The 25079-nt window shown below is 33.8% G+C and overlaps 3 protein-coding genes and 1 non-coding gene across 6 annotated transcripts; 3 read left to right on the top strand and 1 right to left on the bottom strand.

Moving 5' to 3' along the window:
• The first annotated feature begins 2351 nt into the window (after positions 1 to 2351).
• Positions 2352 to 8823, top strand: LOC110456049 (carbohydrate sulfotransferase 6-like). Of its 2 annotated transcripts, none has more exons than XM_021506577.1 (3): positions 2352 to 2527; positions 5508 to 5715; positions 7597 to 8823. In XM_021506577.1, the coding sequence occupies exons 1-3, from the start codon at positions 2374 to 2376 to the stop codon at positions 8399 to 8401; spliced, it is 1167 nt and encodes a 388-aa protein (XP_021362252.1). In that variant the 5' UTR covers positions 2352 to 2373; the 3' UTR covers positions 8402 to 8823. The 2 variants fall into 2 exon arrangements, with proteins under 2 accessions (XP_021362252.1, XP_021362261.1); XM_021506586.1 differs by having other exon boundaries at positions 2352 to 2500; positions 5561 to 5715.
• On the top strand, positions 4699 to 4772 carry Trnai-aau. Its single transcript has one exon. It is a non-coding gene; the product is annotated as a tRNA-Ile (tRNA).
• Positions 8824 to 9547: 724 nt separating the features above from the next.
• On the top strand, positions 9548 to 16683 carry LOC110456146 (carbohydrate sulfotransferase 1-like). 2 transcript variants are annotated; one of them, XM_021506718.1, is made up of 3 exons: positions 9548 to 9995; positions 10864 to 11062; positions 14401 to 16683. In XM_021506718.1, the coding sequence occupies exons 1-3, from the start codon at positions 9854 to 9856 to the stop codon at positions 15218 to 15220; spliced, it is 1161 nt and encodes a 386-aa protein (XP_021362393.1). In that variant the 5' UTR covers positions 9548 to 9853; the 3' UTR covers positions 15221 to 16683. The 2 variants fall into 2 exon arrangements, with proteins under 2 accessions (XP_021362393.1, XP_021362401.1); XM_021506726.1 differs by having other exon boundaries at positions 10864 to 11056.
• LOC110456162 lies at positions 15843 to 24937 on the bottom strand. Its single transcript, XM_021506737.1, has 6 exons — positions 24802 to 24937; positions 22692 to 22777; positions 22088 to 22323; positions 19824 to 19968; positions 18290 to 18412; positions 15843 to 17020 (listed from the first exon to the last, which is right to left on the bottom strand). Exons 2-6 carry the CDS (start codon positions 22774 to 22776, stop codon positions 16848 to 16850), a joined length of 762 nt encoding a protein of 253 aa, XP_021362412.1. The 5' UTR covers position 22777; positions 24802 to 24937; the 3' UTR covers positions 15843 to 16847.
• Positions 24938 to 25079: the final 142 nt, after the last annotated feature.

The following is a 25079-nucleotide window of genomic DNA, read 5'->3' on the forward strand; positions in this document are numbered from 1 at the left end:
AGAGCTGCCTTATCAGGCGCTAACTTCTTGTCCTATGCCACCTAGATATACTATCTCCCTATGTGGGTATGCCTGCGTGTGTGCTGGAGATGTATTGTGTATTGTGTGAAAGTATTAGCTTGTAAACGTGTGTGTATTTACATGTGAGTATTTATGAGTGCGCCTGTGTGGGCGGGTGCGTTCGCTAGGATAGTTAAGAGAATGTTTAAGAAAGACGCGTTACGAAAGAACGACTTTTAGTATCACCTTGGCAGATTGATTGTTTCATGAATCCTATTTATCCCCTTATTCGATTTTTGTTTGTTGCAAATAGCGCATGTTAACATTTCCATTATTTGTACTGGTGCCAAATAAAATGCATGTTTAATACATGTGATCTATGAAATAATATCTTTGTCATTATTGTTGATACTCAGAATCTAGAAGATCTTAATTTTTAATACACTTTAAATCATTGACGAATATCAATACCTTTTGAAATATCAAATGCCTACTGAAAATTGGTATACATACGACACATTCAGGAACAATGACAACTGTATGTTTCTGATTGTAACATGACTGAATGAACATCCGACAGATGTTTGAATTTACGCAAATAATAAATAACTCGCGAAATATACGTATTCTACAGCATGCTATATGTATTTCTCTCAAAAGACACGTATGTGTGAACAATAAGAACCTCATTAGGCATTTTTGACATTGGAGAGACTCTACATCTAATGAGAGACTGCGATTTTAAAGAGATTGGGAGGTGAAATCGGTAAAGAACACAGGCAGGGTGTAACGGAGACATATTTAAGGATTCCGCTGTAGTTTATCGTGCATAGAGTAACCTCCCCTTTACCTCCGCTATTTTGCTCGGATATAACTGTAGTAAGACATGGCCAGTAAACTACCATTGTCCAGGAAACTTATTTTGTGAGAGCGATAATATGTCTATCGATGGCCCAGCGTTACAATCTTGATATTGTCCTGTGACATTTTACACTCGGAACATTGTTGTTGATTTCATTTTTTTCCCTCTTTTATGCTTATAATTTTTCATTAAATTACCTTTAGGTATGATTTCATTCCCACAACGTAATTAGAGTTTTAAACCTATTTTTTCCTTTTGGCAGGGTTACAGGGATCCTTAAATAAAAAATAAGAAAAAACAACCGATGCAGGTTCTGTCACTGTATACGGTGTCAATAATACGACGTCAACTTCAGACGGTGTTATCAATACGGTGTTAACAATATGACATCAACAACAGACGGTGTAAACAATATGACGTTAAATACAGATGGTGCTAACAATACGACGTTACAAATCGTGCTAACAATACGACGTTACAAATCGTGTTAACACTACGACGTTACAAATCGTGCTAACAATAGGACGTTACAAATCGTGTTAACACTACGACGTTACAAATCGAGCTTACAATACGACGTTACAAATCGTGCTAACAATACGACGTTACAAATCGTGTTAACACTACGAAGTTACAAATCGTGCTAACACTACGACGTTACAAATCGTGCTAACAATACGACGTTACAAATCGTGTTAACACTACGGCGTTACAAATCGAGCTAACAATACGACGTTACAAATCGTGTTAACACTACGACGTTACAAATCGCGCTTACAATACGACGTTACAAATCGTGCTAACAATACGACGTTACAAATCGTGCTAACAATACGACGTCTTTACATTGCAGTATAGAATTATCGTTTGCATGAATTTTTAAATGGATAATCAATATTTAAATTCCTGGATCACATCATTGATATATCCTCACATGTTTTAGGGCGCGGCTTTGTTCAACATACTTCAAAACACATATATATAAGTTGCTCCATGCATACATAACGTCGTAAATACAAAATATATATATATTGAATTTGTTTGGCTTTCTGCATCAATAGACTTAGTTTTTAGATAGGTGATTCCTTGAGTCGTATTTCTAGCGAATAACATAGTCAATTCCACACCTATACACTACATGCACATCGAAATGTCTATGAGCATTTTTGCGACCAAACAGTTCTTATTAATTAAAACACAAGAGCAGGAATACTGTTTTTCTCAATGTGATAGAACACTAAACTTTACAATAAATTAGGAACAAATGAACTTATAGATATAAGGCACTTAAGCAGTACTAATGCCTTTTGGATGTGTGAAGCTAGTGTGACAGACCGCTACAATGTACAAAGTGTTAACTACGTCAAATGTGTCACCGATATACAAAAGCATTGACTTCACGTTGTGTCTGTCTTCAACATGAACTTTAACCTTTAACACGTCTACGTCATGTCTCGTTCGGGTGTTCGACGCTCTAAGCCCATGCTGTTTTATATATATTTTGTCTGTAAATGGCTACGATGGAACTGAGCAAATTACACAAATCTTTCATATCGCTGACACTGTTTATGGCCTGTGGCATCCTGAGCATCTTCACACTTTTAGAAAACAGCAACAAACTTGTCCACAATTGGAAAGGTTCGAAACTTTCGGGATATGACGGTGGTAAGTTTTACATTATACGTGATTTTCAGGGTTATTCATATGACTGCTCTGTTTTCATTGATATAACACCTGATCTGTGTTATTTATATGTCAAATTACACCTAATGGAGCTATGACATATATGTACTGCACGATTCCCATTCCAGTATTCGTGACGTCACAACTAGGACAACTTGATTGCATCAGAGGTTCTTTATTGCATATTGTCATGTCACAAATGCAATATGCTTGGAATCAAAATGTGCATAACTTTCTTTTAACACGAAAAAAGGTTGTTTTCATGAATGTTTGCAACAAATCATGGTTATTGTGCAAACATAATTTTACTTTTGTCTCCATTTCATATAGGGTTTATGAAACTAATTCGGGCGAGACAACAAATAGGCTCGTTTCATAATCTCAAAATACGGAACAAACTTTAAGATTTTTACATGAAAAAGAAATAAATTTATTTAATAACGTTTAAAGTAAACAGGAGAAGAGCATAGAATCAGTTTTCATTTTTTATCCGTCCGTTTGTAAAATTTCTTTTTAAAATGTGTGTCGATAGCATTTTGATATGCATCTTCAACACTCATATCCACTCTGATAAGTGTAACACTTTCTTCTGGTTTTCACCTCAGGCGATTGTTGTTATTCTTCAAGCGGCATGTTTCAGCAACAATATGCAAGGAATAAAATAAGCCAGGGGTCAGTTCATGGTGTACGTACTTTTATTGTATTACTGTGATTGGCAGCGCTGTAACGTAATGTTAGAGAGATTGGTCCATATACGTGTACAGTTAAATTACTTCTAGAATTTTCCTGGCAATGACAGCGAGTCAGCATATCATTACCTATGGTCTGTGTCATCTGATAGCTGTCTTCATTATATGCATGTTTCGGCCTGATATTCTGGATCAATAGCTCATTAGTACTTAGCAATATTCTTTCAGTCCTGGTACGTCACAGGCGCCATAATATATTTACTGCCAAGATTTAGTATTTGTTGTTGTTTATTAGTAATAGAAAAAACATCATTGAAGCGTTTGCTATGTCCTACAGTGTGGATTTTTTATCGTAAATAGTCGCTTCCCTTGGATTTAAAATGTTCCATTCTCTTTAAGCGTGAGATACAACGTGGTAACTTATACGCGATTAACACGTTAACTTTCCGATAGGAATTCATTGTCTCTTCGGAAAAGTAGTCATCATATATTGTGATTGTTATCTCCGTCCTTTGAGATTAGTAGAGGTTAGTTGTGTTGTTGTTGTAGTTAGCTTCAGTCTTTTTCTAATGCCCGATCACCTCCTTGTTCAGATGTTTGATGAGATAACAGAACTGTAGTAATGATAAGGTGGTAAGCAAAGGCGAGTACCAATAGCTTGGAAATAAAAGGCAGTCAGATACTTAGGTGAAGTGTGTTGCACACAAATGTTGATGGTTGAAATAGCACTCGTGTTGTTGGGAGCAACTGATCATGACAGATAGATGATTATTTTACAAGACCAAACATGCACATTATGCAAAAAGCTTTTAGATGAAAAGTCAAAACATCCAATGAATGTGATTCATACTATGACTTTTTTGTTGAAAGTGGTTTACCAGGTGTTCTAGATGGGATTCAACTGTAATGAGTTAATGACCATCTCCAACATTAGTTACGTGTAACATTGATACAGCACAACAGCGATAATCCCTCGCTCGATCACATTTGCCGCCATCACCTACTACAACCTGCATCTTAGAAGAATGATAACCAAGGCTCGTGTTGACAACCAAAAACTCTTACATTTACCAGTGTGACAATGTCTATAAGCCTACAGTAGTTTATAAGTGGCGAGTCAGTACGGCAGTACCGAGGCAGTCATACAATGTACATAACTGTGTATTGGAGCGTGAACTTTACACCTTTATAGATAACCACGTATGTGTATCTATGTAAAATTATGTTACACTTATCAATGTCTGATTTTGTATATGCACAACAAATGTCTATTCGGTAAGCATAAATATCTGTTTACGTGGTATTAATCAGAATTGATCGAAGTGAAATAGATGTTTCTGTCTCAAAAACTAGAGCGCAGACAAGGCCAGATTTGATATGGAAAATATCAAAAAAGATCATTTCATGACCAAAATCATCTACAACTATATACATTTCAAATATATCCATCACCGTTTACAAGACGGCCGGTTAGCTCAGTCGGTTAGAGCGTCGTGCTAATAACGCGAATGTCGTGGGTTCGACCCCCACACTGGCCAGTGTTTTGATTTTGTTTTCACTTTATTTTACAGAATACTTACAGCTGATGTGTGTGTGTGTATATATATATGTGTGTGTTTGTATTATCCCTTTGATCGTGAGTTTCCAATCAAGGATCACCGGTCCAACTGCATTTAACACACTAGAGAATTCCGTCGTGGTTTTACTTATACACAGTAGCAACCGTTAATATAGCCCAGTTGAATGTTTGCACACATAACACTGTTAATAATGTTTTATTTATTTCATCTTCAAAATTTCTTCATAAAAGCTCTGCAAGGTATGGCTTATCAGAAGCAATTTATCGAAGCTAAAACCATACAAACACTTTTAGTATGCTTGGTTATTGTTTTTTTCATTGGTACGGGGTAAAGGAAATAATATTTTTTAATTGTGTGAAATGATACGATGATGATGATGATGATGATGATGATGATGATGATAATTATGATGATGATGATGATGATGGAACAACTTCTACTGGTCCTTGTACTCTGTTCAATCGTTTGCTTGCTAAAGAACTAGATTTGGCTTGATAATCAAGGAGACCCTATTTACACACTTTGTCAATACCTGTTATGTTCGTCTGAGTTCCAGCCAAAAGGGAGTACTGTCGACTAACCAAACCTTATATTACTGTAGTATGAAATACGAAACCTTCTGTTTCCTAGTCTGACAACATGTTTTAAAACTGTAGTAAGATTCAACGAGTAATTATCATATTTATTTATCAGACAGGCACCTTATAACTAGTGATGTATCCCAGAAGGCACCACACACCCGGAAGGTTCTTGTGTTGACGTATATGCGCAGTGGATCAACACTACTCGGAGATATCCTACAGCATCATTCAAACAGCTTTTATGCGTTTGAGCCCCTTCGATATATAGATGAAGATGTGAATAAAGGGAAAAACATTTCTTTCTTCAATGGCACAACAAGGTATGTTTAAACAGTCTAAAACAATCTAACCTCCTCTTCCAAATCTCGTGGGGAAAATGATATCAATTATATAATATGCTTAAGTTAACGCATATTCCCTCGGCACGCTGGAATAATCAAGAATCGTAAGATTGTGTATTCAAGATAGATAAATTGTTCAATGGATACAAAATGAAATTGAATACACAATCTTCAGATTTTTTAATTCGAAATTTTAAAATGTAAACAGTCTTTGGTTAAATCAGCGTGTCGAGGTGATAGGCGTTAACACCAGTGTGTTATTCAAGTAATTACTGATTTACTGTTGTGATGTAGCTTTGTTTCATAGTGTCTTATTATCGTTGTGTTGTATGTTGTGATATGTTATTATTCATGTTTTGTTTTGATGAAGTGTCTCAAGAATTTGACTTACTCCCATGCCTGCACTGTCGCTATTACTTCTTTTCTAATATGGTCATGTTGTTTTCCCTATCGATTTGGTGTTACAAGTGTTACCCTTTGTGTTGCTCTGGTAGAATTTGCTCTGTTGTATTTGGCAATACATTTATAATTAGGACATGATAATTATAGAAGCAAATTAAATACAGTTTAATTTCGATATAAAGGCCCTCGTTTCTTTTGCCACCCGTTAACCACCATCATATCTTAATATCCTTTTTTTCTTGTTTTCTTAAGAATTCTTTTATACAATTCCCTCACTTATTTGCCAATCCCCTTTATAATGCCTATATTTCTGTGGACAAATGGCGGCAATATAACGAGGTTTTATTGTATGTATATATTACTATACATAATTTATTATCTACATTAATTTCGTTTCGTTTGTTTTATAGAATACAAGATTGAATTGATAATATGCCAGAACCAACGCCATGTCCTTGTGTTTAAAAGAGGACGTATGAAAACCAACCGAAACTTATTATTAATCCTGGTATATTGATTTATGCATGAATTGTTTCGCCTCAGCGGTTAACTGATTGTATTGTTATGAATCGTAGTGAGTGTCGAACCTCGACCCGACAGTGTCAGAAATACTTCCATCTTGTTACGTAAAGTCTGGTAAAGCCTATCACTGGAGACGAAACAAAGTGTAGACATCTTGGAAATTTTCGATATGTTTAGACTCTTCAGGAGTGTGCATCTTTTATTCAAAGCCAATGGAAGATAAGAAGTATAAAAAATCCCAACTATAACCGAATTCATCAATAATTAACTCGTATTAATCACATACGACAAAAATACATCTATTGTACATAATTTACGCTTAAATTGTACAGCAATAGCAAAACGCAAAGAAACGCTAGTATAATTGTACAAAATAGATGTGTGTCACGCTTAACAGTGTGTACACGCTTTCAAAGGAAATTTAGAATAACAAGTATGCATACATTTTCCTTCATTTTTATTTATCGTAATTAAATCAAAATGAATAATTGAAGTTAACTTACAGTGCGTTAGTGGGCCTTTAACTCCATGATTGTCAGATTTTCTTTCCTGAATATTCCTGTTAAGTACAGGAGTTAACATTTCACAACTGATTATTTCTCATGACGTCAGTTCCATCAATGTTTCTGCAGAGACTAGAGACTTGTTCACGCTGGACCGTAGATCCTTAGAGACCTAGCTCCATACTATCTATTTAATGGAAGAAGGTGATGCATGAATTTCTTACCCTAGTATTACACTTGGTTGCGCCTGTCATATTTTGAGGGTTATTTTATGTTCTTTTTTGTCTCATTGTCTAATTAGTTCTCTTTAATATTGTTTTCTTTTTCTTGAAATCCGGAATGTTTTAGATATATTATCAATTGTGCGCATATTTTGTTGTATTTTATCTAAAATTTTGTGTATTTTTTAATTTAACCCTTTTTTATTTTTCAGATATCTGAATATTTCTGACGTTACAACCATCCACGCCGAAATGGTCTACCGCTGGTTGACCTGTGATTTTGACAATATCAATATTAAGGACATACAGAGTCGGTTTATTGGCACATTTTCCCATAATTTATCCAAATATGCAAAGTGCCTGAAGACACAGTTATTGAGCATAAACATCTGCATCACCATACTTAGAAATCAGTGTCACAACGCCACCGTCAGGATCGTCAAAACTATAAGAATGAAGATGGAATCTGCAATCATGTTGATGAAATGGCTACCAGAACTGAGAATAATTCACCTTCTACGGGACCCACGTGGCAAAATGGCGTCTGAATTAGGTGCTAGGATGTCAGCAGTGCTTTCGTTCGTTGGTTTTGCCACCCGTACATGTGAAGGTATTACAACAGACACACGAGTTACCGACTACCTGAGGACTCTTTATCCTAACAGAATCAGAGTCTTATTGTATGAAAAACTTGCAACAACTCCAATTGAGACTACTAAGAATATTTACAATTTTTTAAATATGGAATTTTCGAATTCAACCATTGGTTTAGTTCGAGAATTTACTCAATCGGGAGGAAGTGATGATTGTACTTGGTGTACAAAAAGAACTAATTCGAGGTCTAGAGCTTATTTATGGAGGTCTACTATAGATTTAGGTCTAGTGGCATTGATAGATAGGCAGTGCTACTTTCTTTATAGGAAAGTCGGATATATTTCGATATTCCCTCCAGAAGAAATACGAAATGTAGCAAAACCGTTAATTGCTCAAACAAGTTTTACAAATGGTGCTTTATAAACGAAATTCATTATATCTTCAGGTTGCTGATAACCCGATCAGATTTATTTTCGACACGTGACATGTGTAATGTCACTCCTTGTGACGTAAGAGGAAACAATACAATGACATCACAACGTCATAGTGAAGGCAGCACTGGTGTTTTCCTTTGATTTTATTGGTCTGAATATTCTGAAAATATGTAATTTAACCTGATTGTATTGAGCATTTAACCAAATAGAATCTCAAAATTACTCTGAAAAATGTTGAAACACGTGTTCGAAAAATGACATGCAATGGGAATACTTTTGAGATGATTTCCTTTGATAATATATCTTACTTGAGCTCATTACGGCATTCTGCTGTTGACTGCTCTGTATTTTGACCCAACAATCACATATTATTGGTGCATATTTCAACCAAAGACATTTTGGTCTGCAACGTTTATACACAAAAAAAAAAAAAAAATTGATTATATTATTAAAATGCAGCAATGTTGTTGGATAAGAAAAATAATTCTTGAAATTAAAAAAATAAAGAAATATTTCTTAGCTGATAATCTAAAAAACTGAAATCAGCAAGTTCAAGGGCAATTAAACGTTATACATACATTTATTAAAACAACTTATCAAACTGTGTTTGCAGTGCTTTCATGATTAGCGGGTCCAACGTGTTTCTGACGGTCTTAATTTGCGTGGATTTAATACTACGGGAATGTTCGCGAGTTCTTATTTTCACGTATGTTCAAATAATAATATTAGTGTGTGCTTCAAATGTTATAATTCACGCATTTCTGTTAATTTCCGAAAAAAACACGTTTTTCGCGGAAAACCTCCTATTGTAATATCGATAAAATTAAAGCCACACAAAAAATAAACAATTTTACAGTATCATATTAGTTTATAAAGTTCCCGAACGTGCAGGGAACATTTGATTTGAAGTGAAACATTAACTTAATAACATTGAAATAAATATAAGGTTTATATGTATACACACGCCAATATAGATATATTAGTTATAAAGAAGTTTGTTTGCTAGCAAATACATGTACGTTGAATTTTAAGAAGAATAGAGGCAATCATTAAATTAACTAGCATTGATTTGTCGGTACAATAGGCTTTGATTTAGGAGAAGATAATATAATTATCAGCTGATTTAATCATTACTACCCGCCTGGCATATTATACACACCGAAGTAGTCTTCCGTAGGGTCGGATAGAATACACTTAGAAGGCATTCTGTCGAAATGTACCTGTGTGGGACTACCAGTCTAAAATCTACGTACATATCCGTGTGGTAACATTCTAATTACATGTAATTATAAAATTACTAGACTGAACTCTCAAGCGAATGTTTAATTGTAAAATAAACACGATTTGTGACTCAACATCTGCTTCTTCTTCAGAACAACATGTGCGCACACTATTCTGTATTTGTTCCGTATGTATATAAGACCTTTCCTTCGTCACAGTGATGGATTTTGTAATGTTTAGGACATGTTTTATGCTCCTGGTGACATTTACTGTACTTTTTGTGTTCACCATGCTCCTCACCGTCCGTCATGATGGATTTATTCGGGTGGGGCCTCTCAAGATTCGGTTATCTACAAGTACAGGTAAGACAATCGTGTGTTTGTGTGTATTGTTATAAATCTACCGATATCAGTTATCTGTATTCTTTTAGCTGTAAAGCGCCTTGATGTAAATGATTTCGAATTATACAAAGTGTATCATACACACTATGCCTATCATTAGTGTCTGTTATACAACATAAAACGCTTTATGACATGATTACCGTATAACTCAAGAAATGCAAGCATATCATGTATTTGCTTATAAAATATGACAAAGTGTGACGTCATTAAATGATAAATAAAATAATGTCCACATTAAAGCATGACGTCACAATGGAGACAATGGTAAAAGTGTCAAAACCGGAAAACTTTACTTAAGAAAATGACAAAAAAAATGTGTTTTTGCAAATTTCAAAAAATGAAAAATTATCTTGTATAAATTTCCACTTTAAATAGAAAATGATTAAATGATTACGTTCCTGAAGGAGACGGAGATTTGTATATATTCATGGGTTAGAGGAGCTTCAGTTATTAAACTGGGCGTTGAGAGAATCTCGAGACAGAGATTTTCTTTCTTTTTCATTTTTTGCTTTGTAGTAGCAACTGGAGATTGAGAGTATGTGGAGGGGGAAGGATGTTAACTGGAGTCCTAGTTTGAGTTAGGGTTAAGAAGATTTATTCTCATGCGAAAATTACTGGAGTATTTTGTTACTTCCTTTTTGTTAGGATTTTTTTACTCATGTTTGGGTGTTGGAGGGTGCAATTGGAAATCGGCCTTACGTAGGGGATAGGAGTCGGGGTTCCGATGACTTTCTTTCGGTGATGCATTTCTTTTGTTTTCCATTTCCTGTTTTTCGTGGCGAGAAAGTTTTTATTTGATATATTGAAATATTTGAGTTTACTTTTACAGAAACATACAAAGTTAAATTACGTAATACAAGTGTGCCCGTCCTCATCTTTACCTACATGCGAAGTGGTTCTACACTGACAGGCGACATCCTTCAGCATCACCCAGGCAGCTTTTACGTGTTCGAACCACTGCGTTACATAGACGAAGATATCGACAAGGCTCGAACTGTGCGCTTTTATAACGGCACCACAAGGTACTTGTAAGTCATATAAATCACTCTCACTTCCTTAAAATCCTGTTCACACATAGTTATGTAAATTACTCTCACTTCCCTAAAACCCTGTTCACACATAGTTATGTAAATTACTCTCACTTCCCTAAAACCCTGTTTACACATAGTTATGTAAATCACTCTCACCTCCCTAAAATCCTGTTCACACATAGTTATGTAAATTACTCTCACTTCCCTAAAACCCTGTTCACATATAGTTAAGTAAATCACTCTCACTTCCCTAAAACCCTTTTCACACATAGTTATGTAAATCACTCTCACTTCCCTAAAACCCTGTTCGCATATAGTTATGTAAATCACTCTCACTTCCCTAAAACCCTGTTCACACATAGTTATGTAAATTACTCTCACTTCCCTAAACCCCTGTTCACATATAGTTAAGTAAATCACTCTCACTTCCCTAAAACCCTTTTCACACAAAGTTATGTAAATCACTCTCACTTTCCTAAAACCCTGTTCGCATATAGTTATGTAAATCACTCTCACTTCCCTAAAACCATGTTCACATATAGTTATGTAAATCACTCTCACTTCCTTAAAATTCTGTTCACACATAGTTATGTAAATCACTCTCACTTCCTTAAAATCCTGTTCACATATAGTTAAGTAAATCACTCTCACTTCCCTAAAACCCTTTCTCACATAGTTATGTAAATCACTCTCACTTCCCTAAAACCCTGTTCGCATATAGTTATGTAAAGTCACTCTCATTTCCCTAAAACCCTGTTCGCATATAGTTATGTAAATCACTCTCACTTCCCTAAAACCCTGTCAATATATGGTTTTATTAATCACCTTTACTTTCGTAAAATCCTTCCAATATAAAGCCATATAAATCACCTTTACTTCCTTAAAATCCTGTCTATATAAAAACCAAATTAATCAATTTTACTTCCGTAAAATCCTGTCAATATAAAGCCATATTAATCACCTTTACTTCCTTAAAATTCTGTCTATATAAAGCCTTATTTATCATCTTTACTTCCGTAAAATCCTGTCTATATAAAGCCATATTAATCACATTTACTTCCTTAAAATCCTGTTTATATAAAGCCATATTTATCATTTATCACTATCACTTCCTAAAGATCCTGACAAAATAAATAGTCATAATAATCACTCAAACATCCGTAAAATTCTTTCAATATACAGTTATAGGAATCACTCTCAATTCCTATAAATAAATCATCTCATTATATAGCCATATTAATTACTCACACATCCTTATAATCCTTTTGATATATAGTTATATCAAACCCTCCCACTTCCTTCAAATCCTGTCAATATATATTTATATTAATTAATCTCACTTCCTTCAAATCCTCTCAACATATATAACATACATTGGTATATACTATAGGGTTATTAGTTAGCTAATGCATATTGGACCAGTTATTAGGCCAAGGTCTGTCATATTGGCCCAAGGCCGCAGGCCGAGGGCCAATGTGACAGACCGAGGCCTAATAACTTTGCCAATATGGAATTAGCTGATTAATGACACTTTTATTAATTTACTACTTGTATATACTTGGCAATAATCTTAAATTAACAAAAACTAAAGTGATTAAATTCAACAAATTTAATAACAATTAATTTAAAATATTGTTCAGCTGTTTTTTCTTGTGAACTATACTCGGACTGACTGTACTTCGCTTTTTTCTGGGGAGGCATTACATTGATATTTATGGTACCTCCTGATATATTTGCACCACTTACAGGGAAAAGGGCAGACAATCTTGTAGTTCAGAATTCACCATTGAGTATGTACTACTAATATATCATGAAGCAATGTTTGGCTTAACTCGCTAAACACTTCCTATCTAGTAATGTCATGCATTAAACTGCTAACATGTCATCGCCGATAAGTCTAGAAATATTCAGAATAATATGGCGTGCATTCGATTGGCGTGTTATCAATATTGGCCCAGTTTATCCCGTATTGGCCCAGTTCTTCGATATTGGCCCAGTTTATCCCATATTGGCCCAGTTTGTTATGATATTGATTGGTCAGTTTTCTCATATTATTGTCAATGCGCAAGTAGTTAATTAATAATAAATATTACAAATAACTTCATCTATGTATATCAGACTGCTATTTGATTGATGTTTGGAATAAAATGGCGTTGGGATACGTTTTCTCTACCTGTTTGGCATGGGAGAATGAAAAATGAATTACCTGGCAATATTTCACGAATTGATTTTTTTTTTTAATTTTCAACTACATATGAATTTCTGACCTATTCAGGATCATCACTAGTAAGTCAAATTCTACAGAAAAGTATTATATATATATATATATTTGCACTAAGCTTGAGCCAGCTGAGGTAACATACAACGGTAGTGAAGACAACATGCAAGTGAACTGTTTTATACTATTTATGCTCGTACGATTAAGTAAAAGTATTGTTGCTCTGTACTTACTCCACACGTCGGAGTAAACCCTTGGTCACCTTTTTTAAATGGACATGTCCGAAATCATTACAGAAAATCTGATGGTTATCCAACGCTTAAAAGTCAGTCTCTATATAAGGGTCAATGACTTCTTTTTGTGTTTGCTTCCTGCTTTCATTATGATTCGTCATTCAGGTTTGGTTTTCTCATGATGTATGGCTGTATAGTTTAATTCACCTTTGTACGTTATCACTTGTTACTGAAAAATCATGTTTGAATAATAATTTAAGATCATGCAGTATAATCTTTCTGTTTTAATTTTTTTTTCACTGGTCAAAGACAACAAATTATACTTAAGAAACTCACACTTATTATATCGTTTCCGTTGAAAGAAAACGATACAAACGCAAAAATAAAAAATGAAAATTAACAAATAAATCCGTTTATTTCATTGATTGGGGAAGGAGAAATAAGATGTATTAACAGATGATTTATTGTTTAACCAATAAATGGTTACAGTGTGTGATCTCTATTCAGTTTTGGGACACTAAGATCGTGGACAACGCTCCATGTTAAAACATATCTTAATTTGCCAAAGTAGGTGCCATATTTAAAAATCAAAGATGACGCCTAATAATAGCCAGGAATCAGCAAATGAAACCATTTTGACCAACTTGATTAGCACAAAGCCGATTAATTTTGCCTCTATATATTGCTATTTATCTTTAAAATTCAGTAAATTAAATTACACAGATTAATTCATATAGTCCGTTTATGGTAACATATTGGTTAGTTGGTTATTGGTTTTTGTCGAGACTTATTCTGATCTTTGGGTTTTACCCGCTATTCTCCAAATATGTATCATATATTGAGAGTCTTCATTTTACCTTAGCGTCTTTGTTTTAATACCACAGAGGGATTCGCAAGCAGCAGAAAGTATGGATCCATGCTGAAATGATGTACAGATGGTTAACTTGTGACTTTCGCTTTATCAACATCAAAGACCTGACTAGCCAGTTCTTGGGATCATTCTCCTTGACATCGAAAAATTACGCCAAATGTATTCATGACAATAAAACAACAATAAGAGCCGTGAAGAGATGTATTACCTTGTTAGAAAAACCGTGTGCCAGGAGTGATTTAAGAATCGTTAAAACCATACGAATGGCCATGGAATCTGTGAATCTGTTATTACAGCGGTTACCGGACCTGAAAGTCATATACTTGATTAGGGATCCTCGAGGAAAGCTGTCTTCTCAAATCATGGCTTATGGTCAAAACTGGGGCGCTGTCATGACGCTAGCGAAGGAAACATGTGACAGAATGATGGTAGATACTAACATGATGAGTGAACTTAAACAAAAATATCCAGACAGAATTCGTCTTCTTTTGTACGAGACGTTAGCCAGACGACCTGTAGAGACGTCTGGTCGAATTTTTGAATACTTAAATATTAATTTTACTAATAGCATTATGCTTTCTATTCGCTCGTTAACATCGGGTGCTCCTGGTAAAAGAGATAGATGCATTTGGTGCTCGAAGCGGGGTAATTCACGAAAAATAGCATACAATTGGAGAATTAAAACGAATGTTTTGCACCTTGATTACATAGACCAGACCTGTGCCAGTGTCTATAAAAAGGTTGGATATGTTCTTTTCAAAGACTCGCATGACTTTCGAAACTTGAACAAACCGTTGCTGGAATACTCGCCATTCACAGAAGATGCCTTGTAGCTAAACATTAACATTTTTAAGACTTGATATTGTTTCTGATAAAGAGTATCAAAAATATTTCAAATTGCAATAGGATTTCCACCAAATAAAAAAGATAGAAAGTGACTTTCCGTCAAATATTTGCTGGAAGAAGAGAGAAGTTGCACTTTTTAGAGCAAATTTTTATTAATTCCATTTCTTAGTATTTTTCATAACAACACTGATTAATACTTGTTATCAACAGGAAATTAACAAATATGAATAAACAACCTTGTATGATATATTAAACGATAAAAACGATCGGAACCCAGGTGATGAAAGGTATTCCATTGTATTTAGATTGGTCAGCTATTGACAATATACGCCAAAGAAAATTGTAAATATGAATATAAAGCAATGTCACGTTTTTATATATTTAACTGAACTGCGTGCCTCATTTATTTAAGTTATATATTTATATATATATATATTGACATACACAATGTAGCTGATTCATACATGTAAAACTAAACATGTCGTTAAGATGTACTTAACCTGTCATCGTGTTAGTTATTACATTATAACCGGGATTAGTGTTAAGTTTGTCGCAGTTAAGGATATAAATACCACCTATAATATGTTATCTGTGAGTTGGTTTATAGTTAAACGCACAAATGATATAATCTACAAAACATTGTTTACTAATGAGTTGATATGCACTTTCTAACACGTTATGCTTATTATGTTTGATAGAGTTTTCTCCCTTAAGGATATAAGACACATTATACGTTGCTCTGATATGTGTTACAGTAAGCTCCCATTATGTGTTTTAATTAATATTTTCAAATAAAACACCTATGATTTTTCAATAAATTCATTCTTCTGTGGCCTTCGAATGCCTCATCATTTAATAATTTAGTCCATGTTACCCATTTGAATGGAATCTTCCATTTTTGTCGAATCCTGCGTAGTGTATATAGTAGAGTCACAGTGATAAAAATATGATTAAAAATTAAAAATTATTAACATTTTGAAAAATAATCATGCTTTTGATTGCTCAGTCTTCTTTTGTACAGTTAGCGAGAAAATTACGATACACACGTCGATGTTCAAACAAAAACATTGTGTGGAGTTATATTTGAAAAAACGACCATATATTTTTAAATATTTCAAACAAAGGTAAATTGATATTGAAAAACAGGATTAAGTTATGGTACACAGGACATGACATTCACAAGAAAAACAAAGTACAAAAATATAACGGATTTCATATTCATGTTATAATCTTAAATTCTTGAAACATTTCATATATTTTACATTTTCAACGTGTCGCAATGTAATTACAGTTTCTTCATCAACTACAGTCATTATTTACATCGTAGCCATAGCATTAATTTATGAAATATATTGATTACTTTTAGTGGCAATACAAACATAGAACATGTATCAGTGATGGACATTAACAAATAATTCTATATAATTTACAAACAATGTATTCAACACAACAATAGGTAAAACAATTTCAACAAATCACACAAACTTCACAGCCATTGTCAAGGCAGACGTTCAGTTAGTCCTCTTCTGTTGGATTTAAAAACTTCTCAGATTGAATTGTGTAGCATTATATATTGGATTTATATTTGCATGTCTATTTCCTCGACACTGTTTTTTATGATCCATTCACGGGTGGGTTTGTCGATATTGGTGGCGGAGCGTAAGGAGAGGTATTCATCACACTTTCGTACGAGGGAGGTGGTTTGAAACTGTCTGGATAGCTTCCGCTTGTGTTTGAATACATGACAGGGTTTCTCAAACCCTGTGCTTGTGTGGGCGCGCTATAACCTTATAAAGTAAAGAGATGCGAACATTATTACTGCACAATGACACTATGAATTTTCATTAAGGACGATCGAATTACTTTTGAACCCTGGAAAGATAATTGATTTACATTTTGTGAACGTCTCAGATTAATATATTCTCAAAATTGCCCGACTTTCAACACAGGAATCAGTCATATATAATGAGGATTACTACAATATAATGTCTTTGTAAATAGGTATATCAATATCAGCATTTATAGATAGCAAAATAGTCTACAATGATATGAAATAGCTACTGTTAATTATAAAAATACAATTTACAGCCATAAGGTAACGCAAGATATCACAAAACAATTATGGTGTATGATTGTTTTTACAAAATTAAATTTTACATAGACATCAATTTTAGGTATTGTATTTCCTGTGGACGAAGCGTATGATTGATCATACAGATGAATACATAATATTACATAACCAATATATTTAATAAATATCGCTATATATTCTTTACATATTGCAACATTTATTTCCAATATCCCACTCTATCAAACAGAACTAAATAACTGATGATAATCTCGATATATTTGAAAATTGGGTGGGGACAGCAAAATGGTTTTGAAATTATGTTTTACCTATAGACAACAACAATATTAACGAAATAAGTTCAAGAATTTCCTTTCTTACATTAAGATGTCTAACTAACATCGATGTGATTTCGATTCTGATATAGTTTGGTAATGAACTGTTAGTGAACTAATCCTGAGGTGAGGGAGATATTTCTATATCCATACCAATTACAGGCAACAAGCCAGGATTTAACGACAGATTTAATTGGTTAAAAATACAATGGACCACATAAAAGTTTTTTTCACAACCATTTATCATTTTTTCATAGGGAACAATTTATTCGTGTTTAAACGATGAAAATGTAATGACTTATTAAAAAAGTATATCTAATGTTATTATATATAAAATATGTCGTTGTTTATTCTTTAAGGGTAGCGACTACCACAGATGTAACAAAAAAAAGGGTGTTTTCATACACAATTCTCAATTCCAATCGATAAAAGGATGTAATCAAAAATGAATTGGCATATACATAGCTACAATGTGTCACCTGTGATAAAAGTAAAGATTACCATCTTACTAGAGATAAGATTATTGAGTGAATGTCAGAGTTCAGAACTGCAGGATAATGTCTAACCTCAAGTCATAGTATGAATGTCTTATCGTGGTAAGAGTTACAGATCATTTTCTTACCTGCGGTCAGAATTACAGATTATTGTCTTACCTGATGTCAGAATTACAGGTGAAAGTCGTCGGGCTCTGACCCTTGAAATGAGCACTATGGCGAGTATCAGGAAAAACAAACCGCCAACACATCCGCCGACTGCGAGACCAATGGTCATTGTGTCTGTAAGTGAAATGGTACATTTTTGTAATAAACAGCACGTTTTCAATATAGAAGAAACAAATCGTTACAGGCATCAAAACGGACTGCAACATAAGATCTGATAAGGCAGTTTGTGTTTAAAGTATTGGGAAAAACGGAGAAAGTAGACCTTTCATGGCGGGATACCCATGTCCCAAATCTTAGGATGTCTAACATATAGTGTCATACAACAGAGAAAGAAGACTTACAGGGTGGGATACCCATTTCTCTTACCCTGGACAGATGCATCCGCACTTTTACCGGTGTGAGATTTCCTTGTCTCACCCTAGGGTTGAGACGGGGGTGGGGTCCCCTATTTATAACAATGGCATGACGTCACTTCAACAATACAATGACGTCACGTCAACAATCCATCAACGTCACGTCAACCTTGAATTTAGCATGTAACGTTTTCGTTACATTGTGTGTATGATACACAATGGGAGAACAGGGTAAGAGAAAAGAATCATTCACCCCCTTGTGGGTTAGACAGGGGAATCTCAACCCTCGGGAAAAGATTCTTAAGTTGCCAAACACTCGACAAAGCATCGTGTTTGGCAACTTAAGAATCTTCCCCCTCGGGTTGAGATTCTCCCATCTCACCCCAAGAGGGTGAAAGATTTTATTAGTCCCAAATCTTAGGATGTCTAACATATAGTGTCATGCAACAGAGAAAGGAGACTTACAGGGTGGGATACCCATGTCCCACATCTTAGGATGTCTAACATCTAGTGTAAAGATAGTCTCAGTTTTCCTTACATTTACTATTGAAAATATAACATATTACTGCATGTTTGGAAATACAGAAATTAATAAAAATATGTCCTTATTTTAAAATATAGCAATTTAACAATTAATTTAATTTAGTTTAACAATCATCATTACAATAAATGATACACACGATATCATAGTTAAAACTATGAACATACAATTTTATTGCAATATAACTTTCAATGAAAGTGCATAAGATAGCATTAATATGATCACTTAAAATGTTCACTTTTGATAATTAACCATTATGATGACTGTAAGATACTTTTAATCAGACCGTAAGTGGGTGAAATGTTTTCACATTTAATATATTTCACTTTAATCATTGAGTACTGTCTGTTACCACTGAAATATAACTTTTGAGGATTAATCAATGACATATGAAACAAAACGTTTTACTAGTGAAATGAAAAGCATGTCCGATTTTCTTCAATATTAGAAAATCTGTCTCACTTGTGAAATTAATACAATATGTTGTATATTGTTTTGTTTTGACGATGTGGTACTGTAATAATTTGTCCCTGTGTGTGGTTGACATGCTGTAATTTACAGTGGACTCGTGGAAGGGTTTCTTTGTTGGAAAGCTGAAAATGTATGCAAAATAATACGAATCATAACGTACAATTGTATGTCATAGTGGCTGTGACTTTGAGGCGAATTTCAGCAGTCTGTCCTGATGAATGTGTGGGTGTAGACTCGAACATGATATCCACATAGTCATCAGAGTCTCCACACCAACTTGAAGGCGACTGGTAGCAGGAATAGACCTGATTGGATAAAACGTAGATCATTTACAGCAAATCATACATACAACAATAGCACAGCCAAACTTACCTGAGAAGGAGGGCTGATGCAATTGCTTGAAACTGAGTTGGCTATTTGTGTTCAGAAACGAACAATAAGGGCAGGTACCATGTTTTGTCACAGATTCACGTTATATAATCAAAGATAAATTAGTCCCTCTTTGTAACTTATTAATTTTTCTTTATAAATACAAAGTCTTTACACTTAATTAAAACATAAAAGTTTATTAAAAAGTAAACAATATATATATATATGTGTTTACGTAAAAATTGATCAGGAAAACGATTATTATAAATAAACAAACAATCGATATTCTTTGCCTTATTTTGTCACTTATTACTTTACTTTTGAATCTAAGGACACTTTATATAATGAAAATATAATTTCAATTGACTAAAAGCGAAAATACTTTTGATTATGTGATCTTTATTGTTGTCTTAAAATCAGGTTTACCACCAAACGTCGTCCTAAAATAACATCTCATTTAATTATTCTAACAAACTTGGCAATGGTCGAAGTCATACTTATATCGTACTAATATTCAGGAAAATTCCAAATTGACAAATAACGTACGGCGGCTAAGATTGTGCTAATCTTCAGTAGGCAAATAAGAATATTTCTTAACCTAAAAGGAAAACTTATTTAATTTCAAAATGCTTTTTTAAATGAAGAAAAAACTGTTTATTTACATAAATAAAGAACAACGCAATTACAAGACTTTTTATAAGCAAAACATGTTTTGTGCTATTCCTGTAGTTATATAGTGCATGTTTCCAGAGGTTAAAATGACTTCAAATTATTCCCAATAATATATAAACAAATTTTATTACTGGTAGCGTAGTGGAAAGGTTCCCATATATATAGTTTTGAGGGAATCCCAGCTACAGAGATACATATTATGTTGTTTTATTTGTGGATCATACAATTATAATAAATACGTTTTCTTTGTTCATTTTATATACTTAATAGTGGCAATGACATGAGAAGCAAAGATACAACACAGAAACTGGGACGCTCGACCTTAATGCATAGATAAGATTGATCGGCTTAAAACAGCTGTGTACCAACCATATGCATATGTAATAGATTTGAATCGATGTTTCGGATTATGTTAACATAACACGGTACGATCCGATTGTACTACATGTATAACAATACCTGTAGCCGCGTCATAAGTGCACGTTATAGCAGGCGCATATTTGAGTATAAAGCTTACATATATATTTCTCTCATTTCCCTGTGTGTAAGATAGAACTGTCCAGAGTAGGAAATTTCTATCTTACACATCATTTCACGTGACGTTACGTCACAACGGCTCAAACAATGACGTGGCGTCACGAATTTGGAAATCTCCGACGCCGCAATGCGGAAAGGGCGACGTGAGGGAATCAAAACCTTTCATGATATATTTACCATGGCATATACGTTAGAAAGATGTAATTACCTTTCATTGTTTGTAAATATGGGGTATGCTTAATCTGACTGACAGATTCATTTTCGTCTAAAAAGCTTAGGAGGAGATTGATATTTTCAAAATGGTGGCCAATCGAAACACATTTTTATGGTCTCTGAGCTTATTCTGGTAGTCTAATTGAGAGAAAAATACTCTTCCATGCCCAAGGGTGTATGATAGGGAAATTCCACCCTCGGGATTTTCAAATTTTGCAAAACCCTCGGCAAAGCACGGGTTTTTCCCTAATTTGAAAACCTCTTTGGTTGCACTTTCCTATCCTACATCCATGGGCATGAAATAGTCTTATAATATTTTGATCAAATATACATATAGATTTACTCATTATTATAAGGCAAACTACAAATTAAACGAATACAAGAGTGAAAATTTTAATACAGGAATTATTTCACGTGTAGAAGTTAGTGAAATATGAATAGAAATATAAAACAGGACTTTGTTCAATACATTATTAAAATGACCTATCAACCTTTTACCAGTTACGAACCAAACGAAACGGAATTGTATATTATCTAGTAATTGTTTCCTAGTATATTTGAAAACAAACGTAGGATAGTTCATAAATCCGTTTTTTTTTATGTAAGAACAGTGTCGCCATATTGTGTAACTACCTCTGAAAGGACGCTGACAACTCCTTTTTCTAACTTGACCTTTGCCCCGCAGTTCGGAACTTTCCACGTCTCTGCCTCTACACAGACCTTGTACTCGTTCATGTAACCATCATCACGGCCAATGAAACCAATGGAGCAATAATTAGGTATCACGCCACCGTTCCACACAATCGTGTACGTGTCCTCCTTATTCACATGATGTATTTTATAGTTTTCACAATCATTTCCGATGTACACTGTAAAGAAAAATGTAACAAACAATATGAGAATTAACAAAAGATTTCTATGAAGTAAAAACAATGAGTTAGGAGCATAAGTATTAAATAAATAAAGCAACAATGCGAAATCGTCACTTCCTATCATATTGTGGTCATTCCTTAAATATGTAATGAGAGATAAAATTGTCAAGGTGCATCATGTACCCTGAGGAACAACAATGTTAACCTTTCTCCTAATACAAACTCTGGGAACAAATACTACTGAAGCCAACAAAAAAGCACACTACGATAAATATCACCATTATTGATTACTTTTGACTATGATTGGGATAGGTTTAAGAAGTGTGTATTACATTGATAGAGAAAGATGAAATGTGTGAGCTTACGTGTTTGGTCACTGGAATATTGTGTTGACAACCCAATCATGGATATCCAAATCATCAGAATGATATTCTGTCCCATTGTCATCATTCTGATATATATGAAGAAGATATTATTTTTATATGCATGAAAATATGTACAGTCCTATAACATCTACTATATAATTATTATTATAGGTTTTCAATCTAGAGAATATACATAACACCGTTATTAAACATTAATATAGAAATCAATGCACGCGTCAAATTCATCAACCTTGGTCGCTAAGTATGTCTAAGTTTTTTCTTTTAATAATTCAACATATCTAAAACAGATCATGTATGCATCGACCCAAATTTACAAAACCTCAATATACATAAACCCAAGTCTACAAAACTTCATTATGCATAACCCAAGTCTATAAATCATCAGTATGTATATTTCAAAAACTACTGTTTACGTTACCCAAGTCTACATGTACAAAGACAAAGTTTACCAAAATAACAATAAATGTTTTCCCAAATCTTCTTCATACAAAACAATGAAAAAAACTCTTACATACACACAAACACAAACCTACAAAACCCTAATCTATAAAACCTAATGTACATTATATTCATCTACACATAAATATCAAACCTATAAAACTCCATTATATATAAATCACAAAGCTATCAATATCCAGTATACATAAACCCTGGAATGAATGCAAAATCTACTTAATCACAGTATATATAAATTATAGCGCCTACAAAGCCCAAATCACAGCAAACATTAACCAAAACCTTTAAACATTAAAATATATTAACCCAACTCTACAAACCATTAGTCTATACATTCCCATGTTTAAAAAATCTCAGTTATATCCCATGTTTACAAAATCCCAGTATACATTTTCCACTAAATCCAAGTGTAAATTAAAAATAATTTTGCAAAACACAATTTTACAAAATTCCAGAACTCACATTTCCATACTTTACAAAAATTCGCTGTAAATAAATCCTTATGTCTGCAATATCTAACTAAACATCAACTAAGTCTACATAGATCTACATGGAACAGATCTAAACAAATACAAATATAATTTATAATTAAACTCAAAACTACTTCCTGTCTACAAATTGTATTGTTTTACTCTGTCTTGGTAAACATTATTGTGACTCTAAGATAGAAAAATCACAAACACGTGAGGTCCCGCTGAGATCTTTTATTCAAGTGGGGTTCTCCACGGAGTCCCGAAAATCATTCATACAATGGGGACGTATTACATACAACAAGGTTGCACAACAGTAAACAAGTCCACATATCGTTACACAAATCATTAGTGCATGCACTCAAGTCTATAAATTAACACTTTAGGCAACTCAACTCTAAATAAATCGAGACTTGCACCTACCGTTGTCTACATAAACGTAATTTTACAAATTTGTTTCAGTTAACTTTTTGAATCTATTTTTCAAAATATAAAGTATTTTTCACAAACATCTTCGCCATGGGGATTCGATCACGCGATCTCTTGATGGTCAATCAGGAAGTCATCATATTGAGTGTTTTAATAATCCTCTGAAGCACTCTAAACATGTGTTCAAACCTCCTCAGAAAAACCCATTACTTTTAATAATCTCTTCATGTAAATATAGCAAATTTGACGTTTATTTAACAGGAAAATAACTATCCAATGCACAGTAGAAATGTAATGGGGCCATCTTCTTTATTTATACGTAAACCAAGCCAGTGCGTGACCTCCCCCTCTCTCCACATAAAGTGGGTCACCCTACTTATCACACATATATTTACACATGCTCCTTTATTCATACTAGCACATAATTATCCATAGCTTCATATGTGCCCCTTTACTAGCACAACACTATCTATATTCACACAAACATTGAAATACTTTACACCATATTATTAAATGTTCAATTTCCTCATTTGAGATTTGTATTCTTTGTTTGACGTCGGATTGTTTACATTTCATGATTAACAGTTGTCAGAATATTTTATCTAAGTTCACATTCCCTTTACACATACCTGTTACTTATAAAAGAAAATAACATATATCCAAGACAATCTCCACAGTGACACTCATTAGTATTCAATATTAATCTGAAGTATATCAAAAAATAGCTCACGTACCTGTAAATTCTTTGTCCATATGCTAAAGTCACCCGGGATAAAATAAGGGTTTCTGGGTTGATAAATATTCACGTGACACAGAATTGATTTCGCAACACTGTGTACAGGTGCGCTGAGATAAGATAGCCGGTCTGACCGGTGTGTCGTGCAGTGACTTAACTTCCCGAGTTGTTAAATATATTTCCACTAGCAATTGTATTTTACTCAAGTTTTAATTCAATTCATTCAATTATAAAAATGTAAGTATGTCTTTATTTTCACTGAAAATAAAATTGATA

This window comes from Mizuhopecten yessoensis, unplaced genomic scaffold (genome assembly GCF_002113885.1).
Source record: "Mizuhopecten yessoensis strain PY_sf001 unplaced genomic scaffold, ASM211388v2 scaffold1011, whole genome shotgun sequence".
In the NCBI taxonomy this organism is placed as follows: domain Eukaryota; kingdom Metazoa; phylum Mollusca; class Bivalvia; order Pectinida; family Pectinidae; genus Mizuhopecten; species Mizuhopecten yessoensis.

Bases quoted from the DNA above. Each gene is read 5' to 3' on its own strand.
- LOC110456049 (XM_021506577.1), top strand. From the start codon at position 2,374: ATGGCTACGATGGAACTGAGCAAATTACACAAATCTTTCATATCGCTG. The intron at 2,528-5,507 runs GTAAGTTTTACA...TTTATTTATCAG, and splicing joins ACTTTCGGGATATGACGGTG to ACAGGCACCTTATAACTAGT. The intron at 5,716-7,596 runs GTATGTTTAAAC...TTTATTTTTCAG, and splicing joins TTCTTCAATGGCACAACAAG to ATATCTGAATATTTCTGACG.
- LOC110456146 (XM_021506718.1), top strand. From the start codon at position 9,854: ATGGATTTTGTAATGTTTAGGACATGTTTTATGCTCCTGGTGACATTT. The intron at 9,996-10,863 runs GTAAGACAATCG...TTACTTTTACAG, and splicing joins TCGGTTATCTACAAGTACAG to AAACATACAAAGTTAAATTA. The intron at 11,063-14,400 runs GTAAGTCATATA...TTAATACCACAG, and splicing joins AACGGCACCACAAGGTACTT to AGGGATTCGCAAGCAGCAGA.
- LOC110456162 (XM_021506737.1), bottom strand. From the start codon at position 22,776: ATGATGACAATGGGACAGAATATCATTCTGATGATTTGGATATCCATG. The intron at 19,969-22,087 runs GTAGTTACACAA...TTATCCAATCAG, and splicing joins TTGTCAGCGTCCTTTCAGAG to GTCTATTCCTGCTACCAGTC. The intron at 18,413-19,823 runs GTACGTTATGAT...TTTCACTTACAG, and splicing joins AGCCACTATGACATACAATT to ACACAATGACCATTGGTCTC.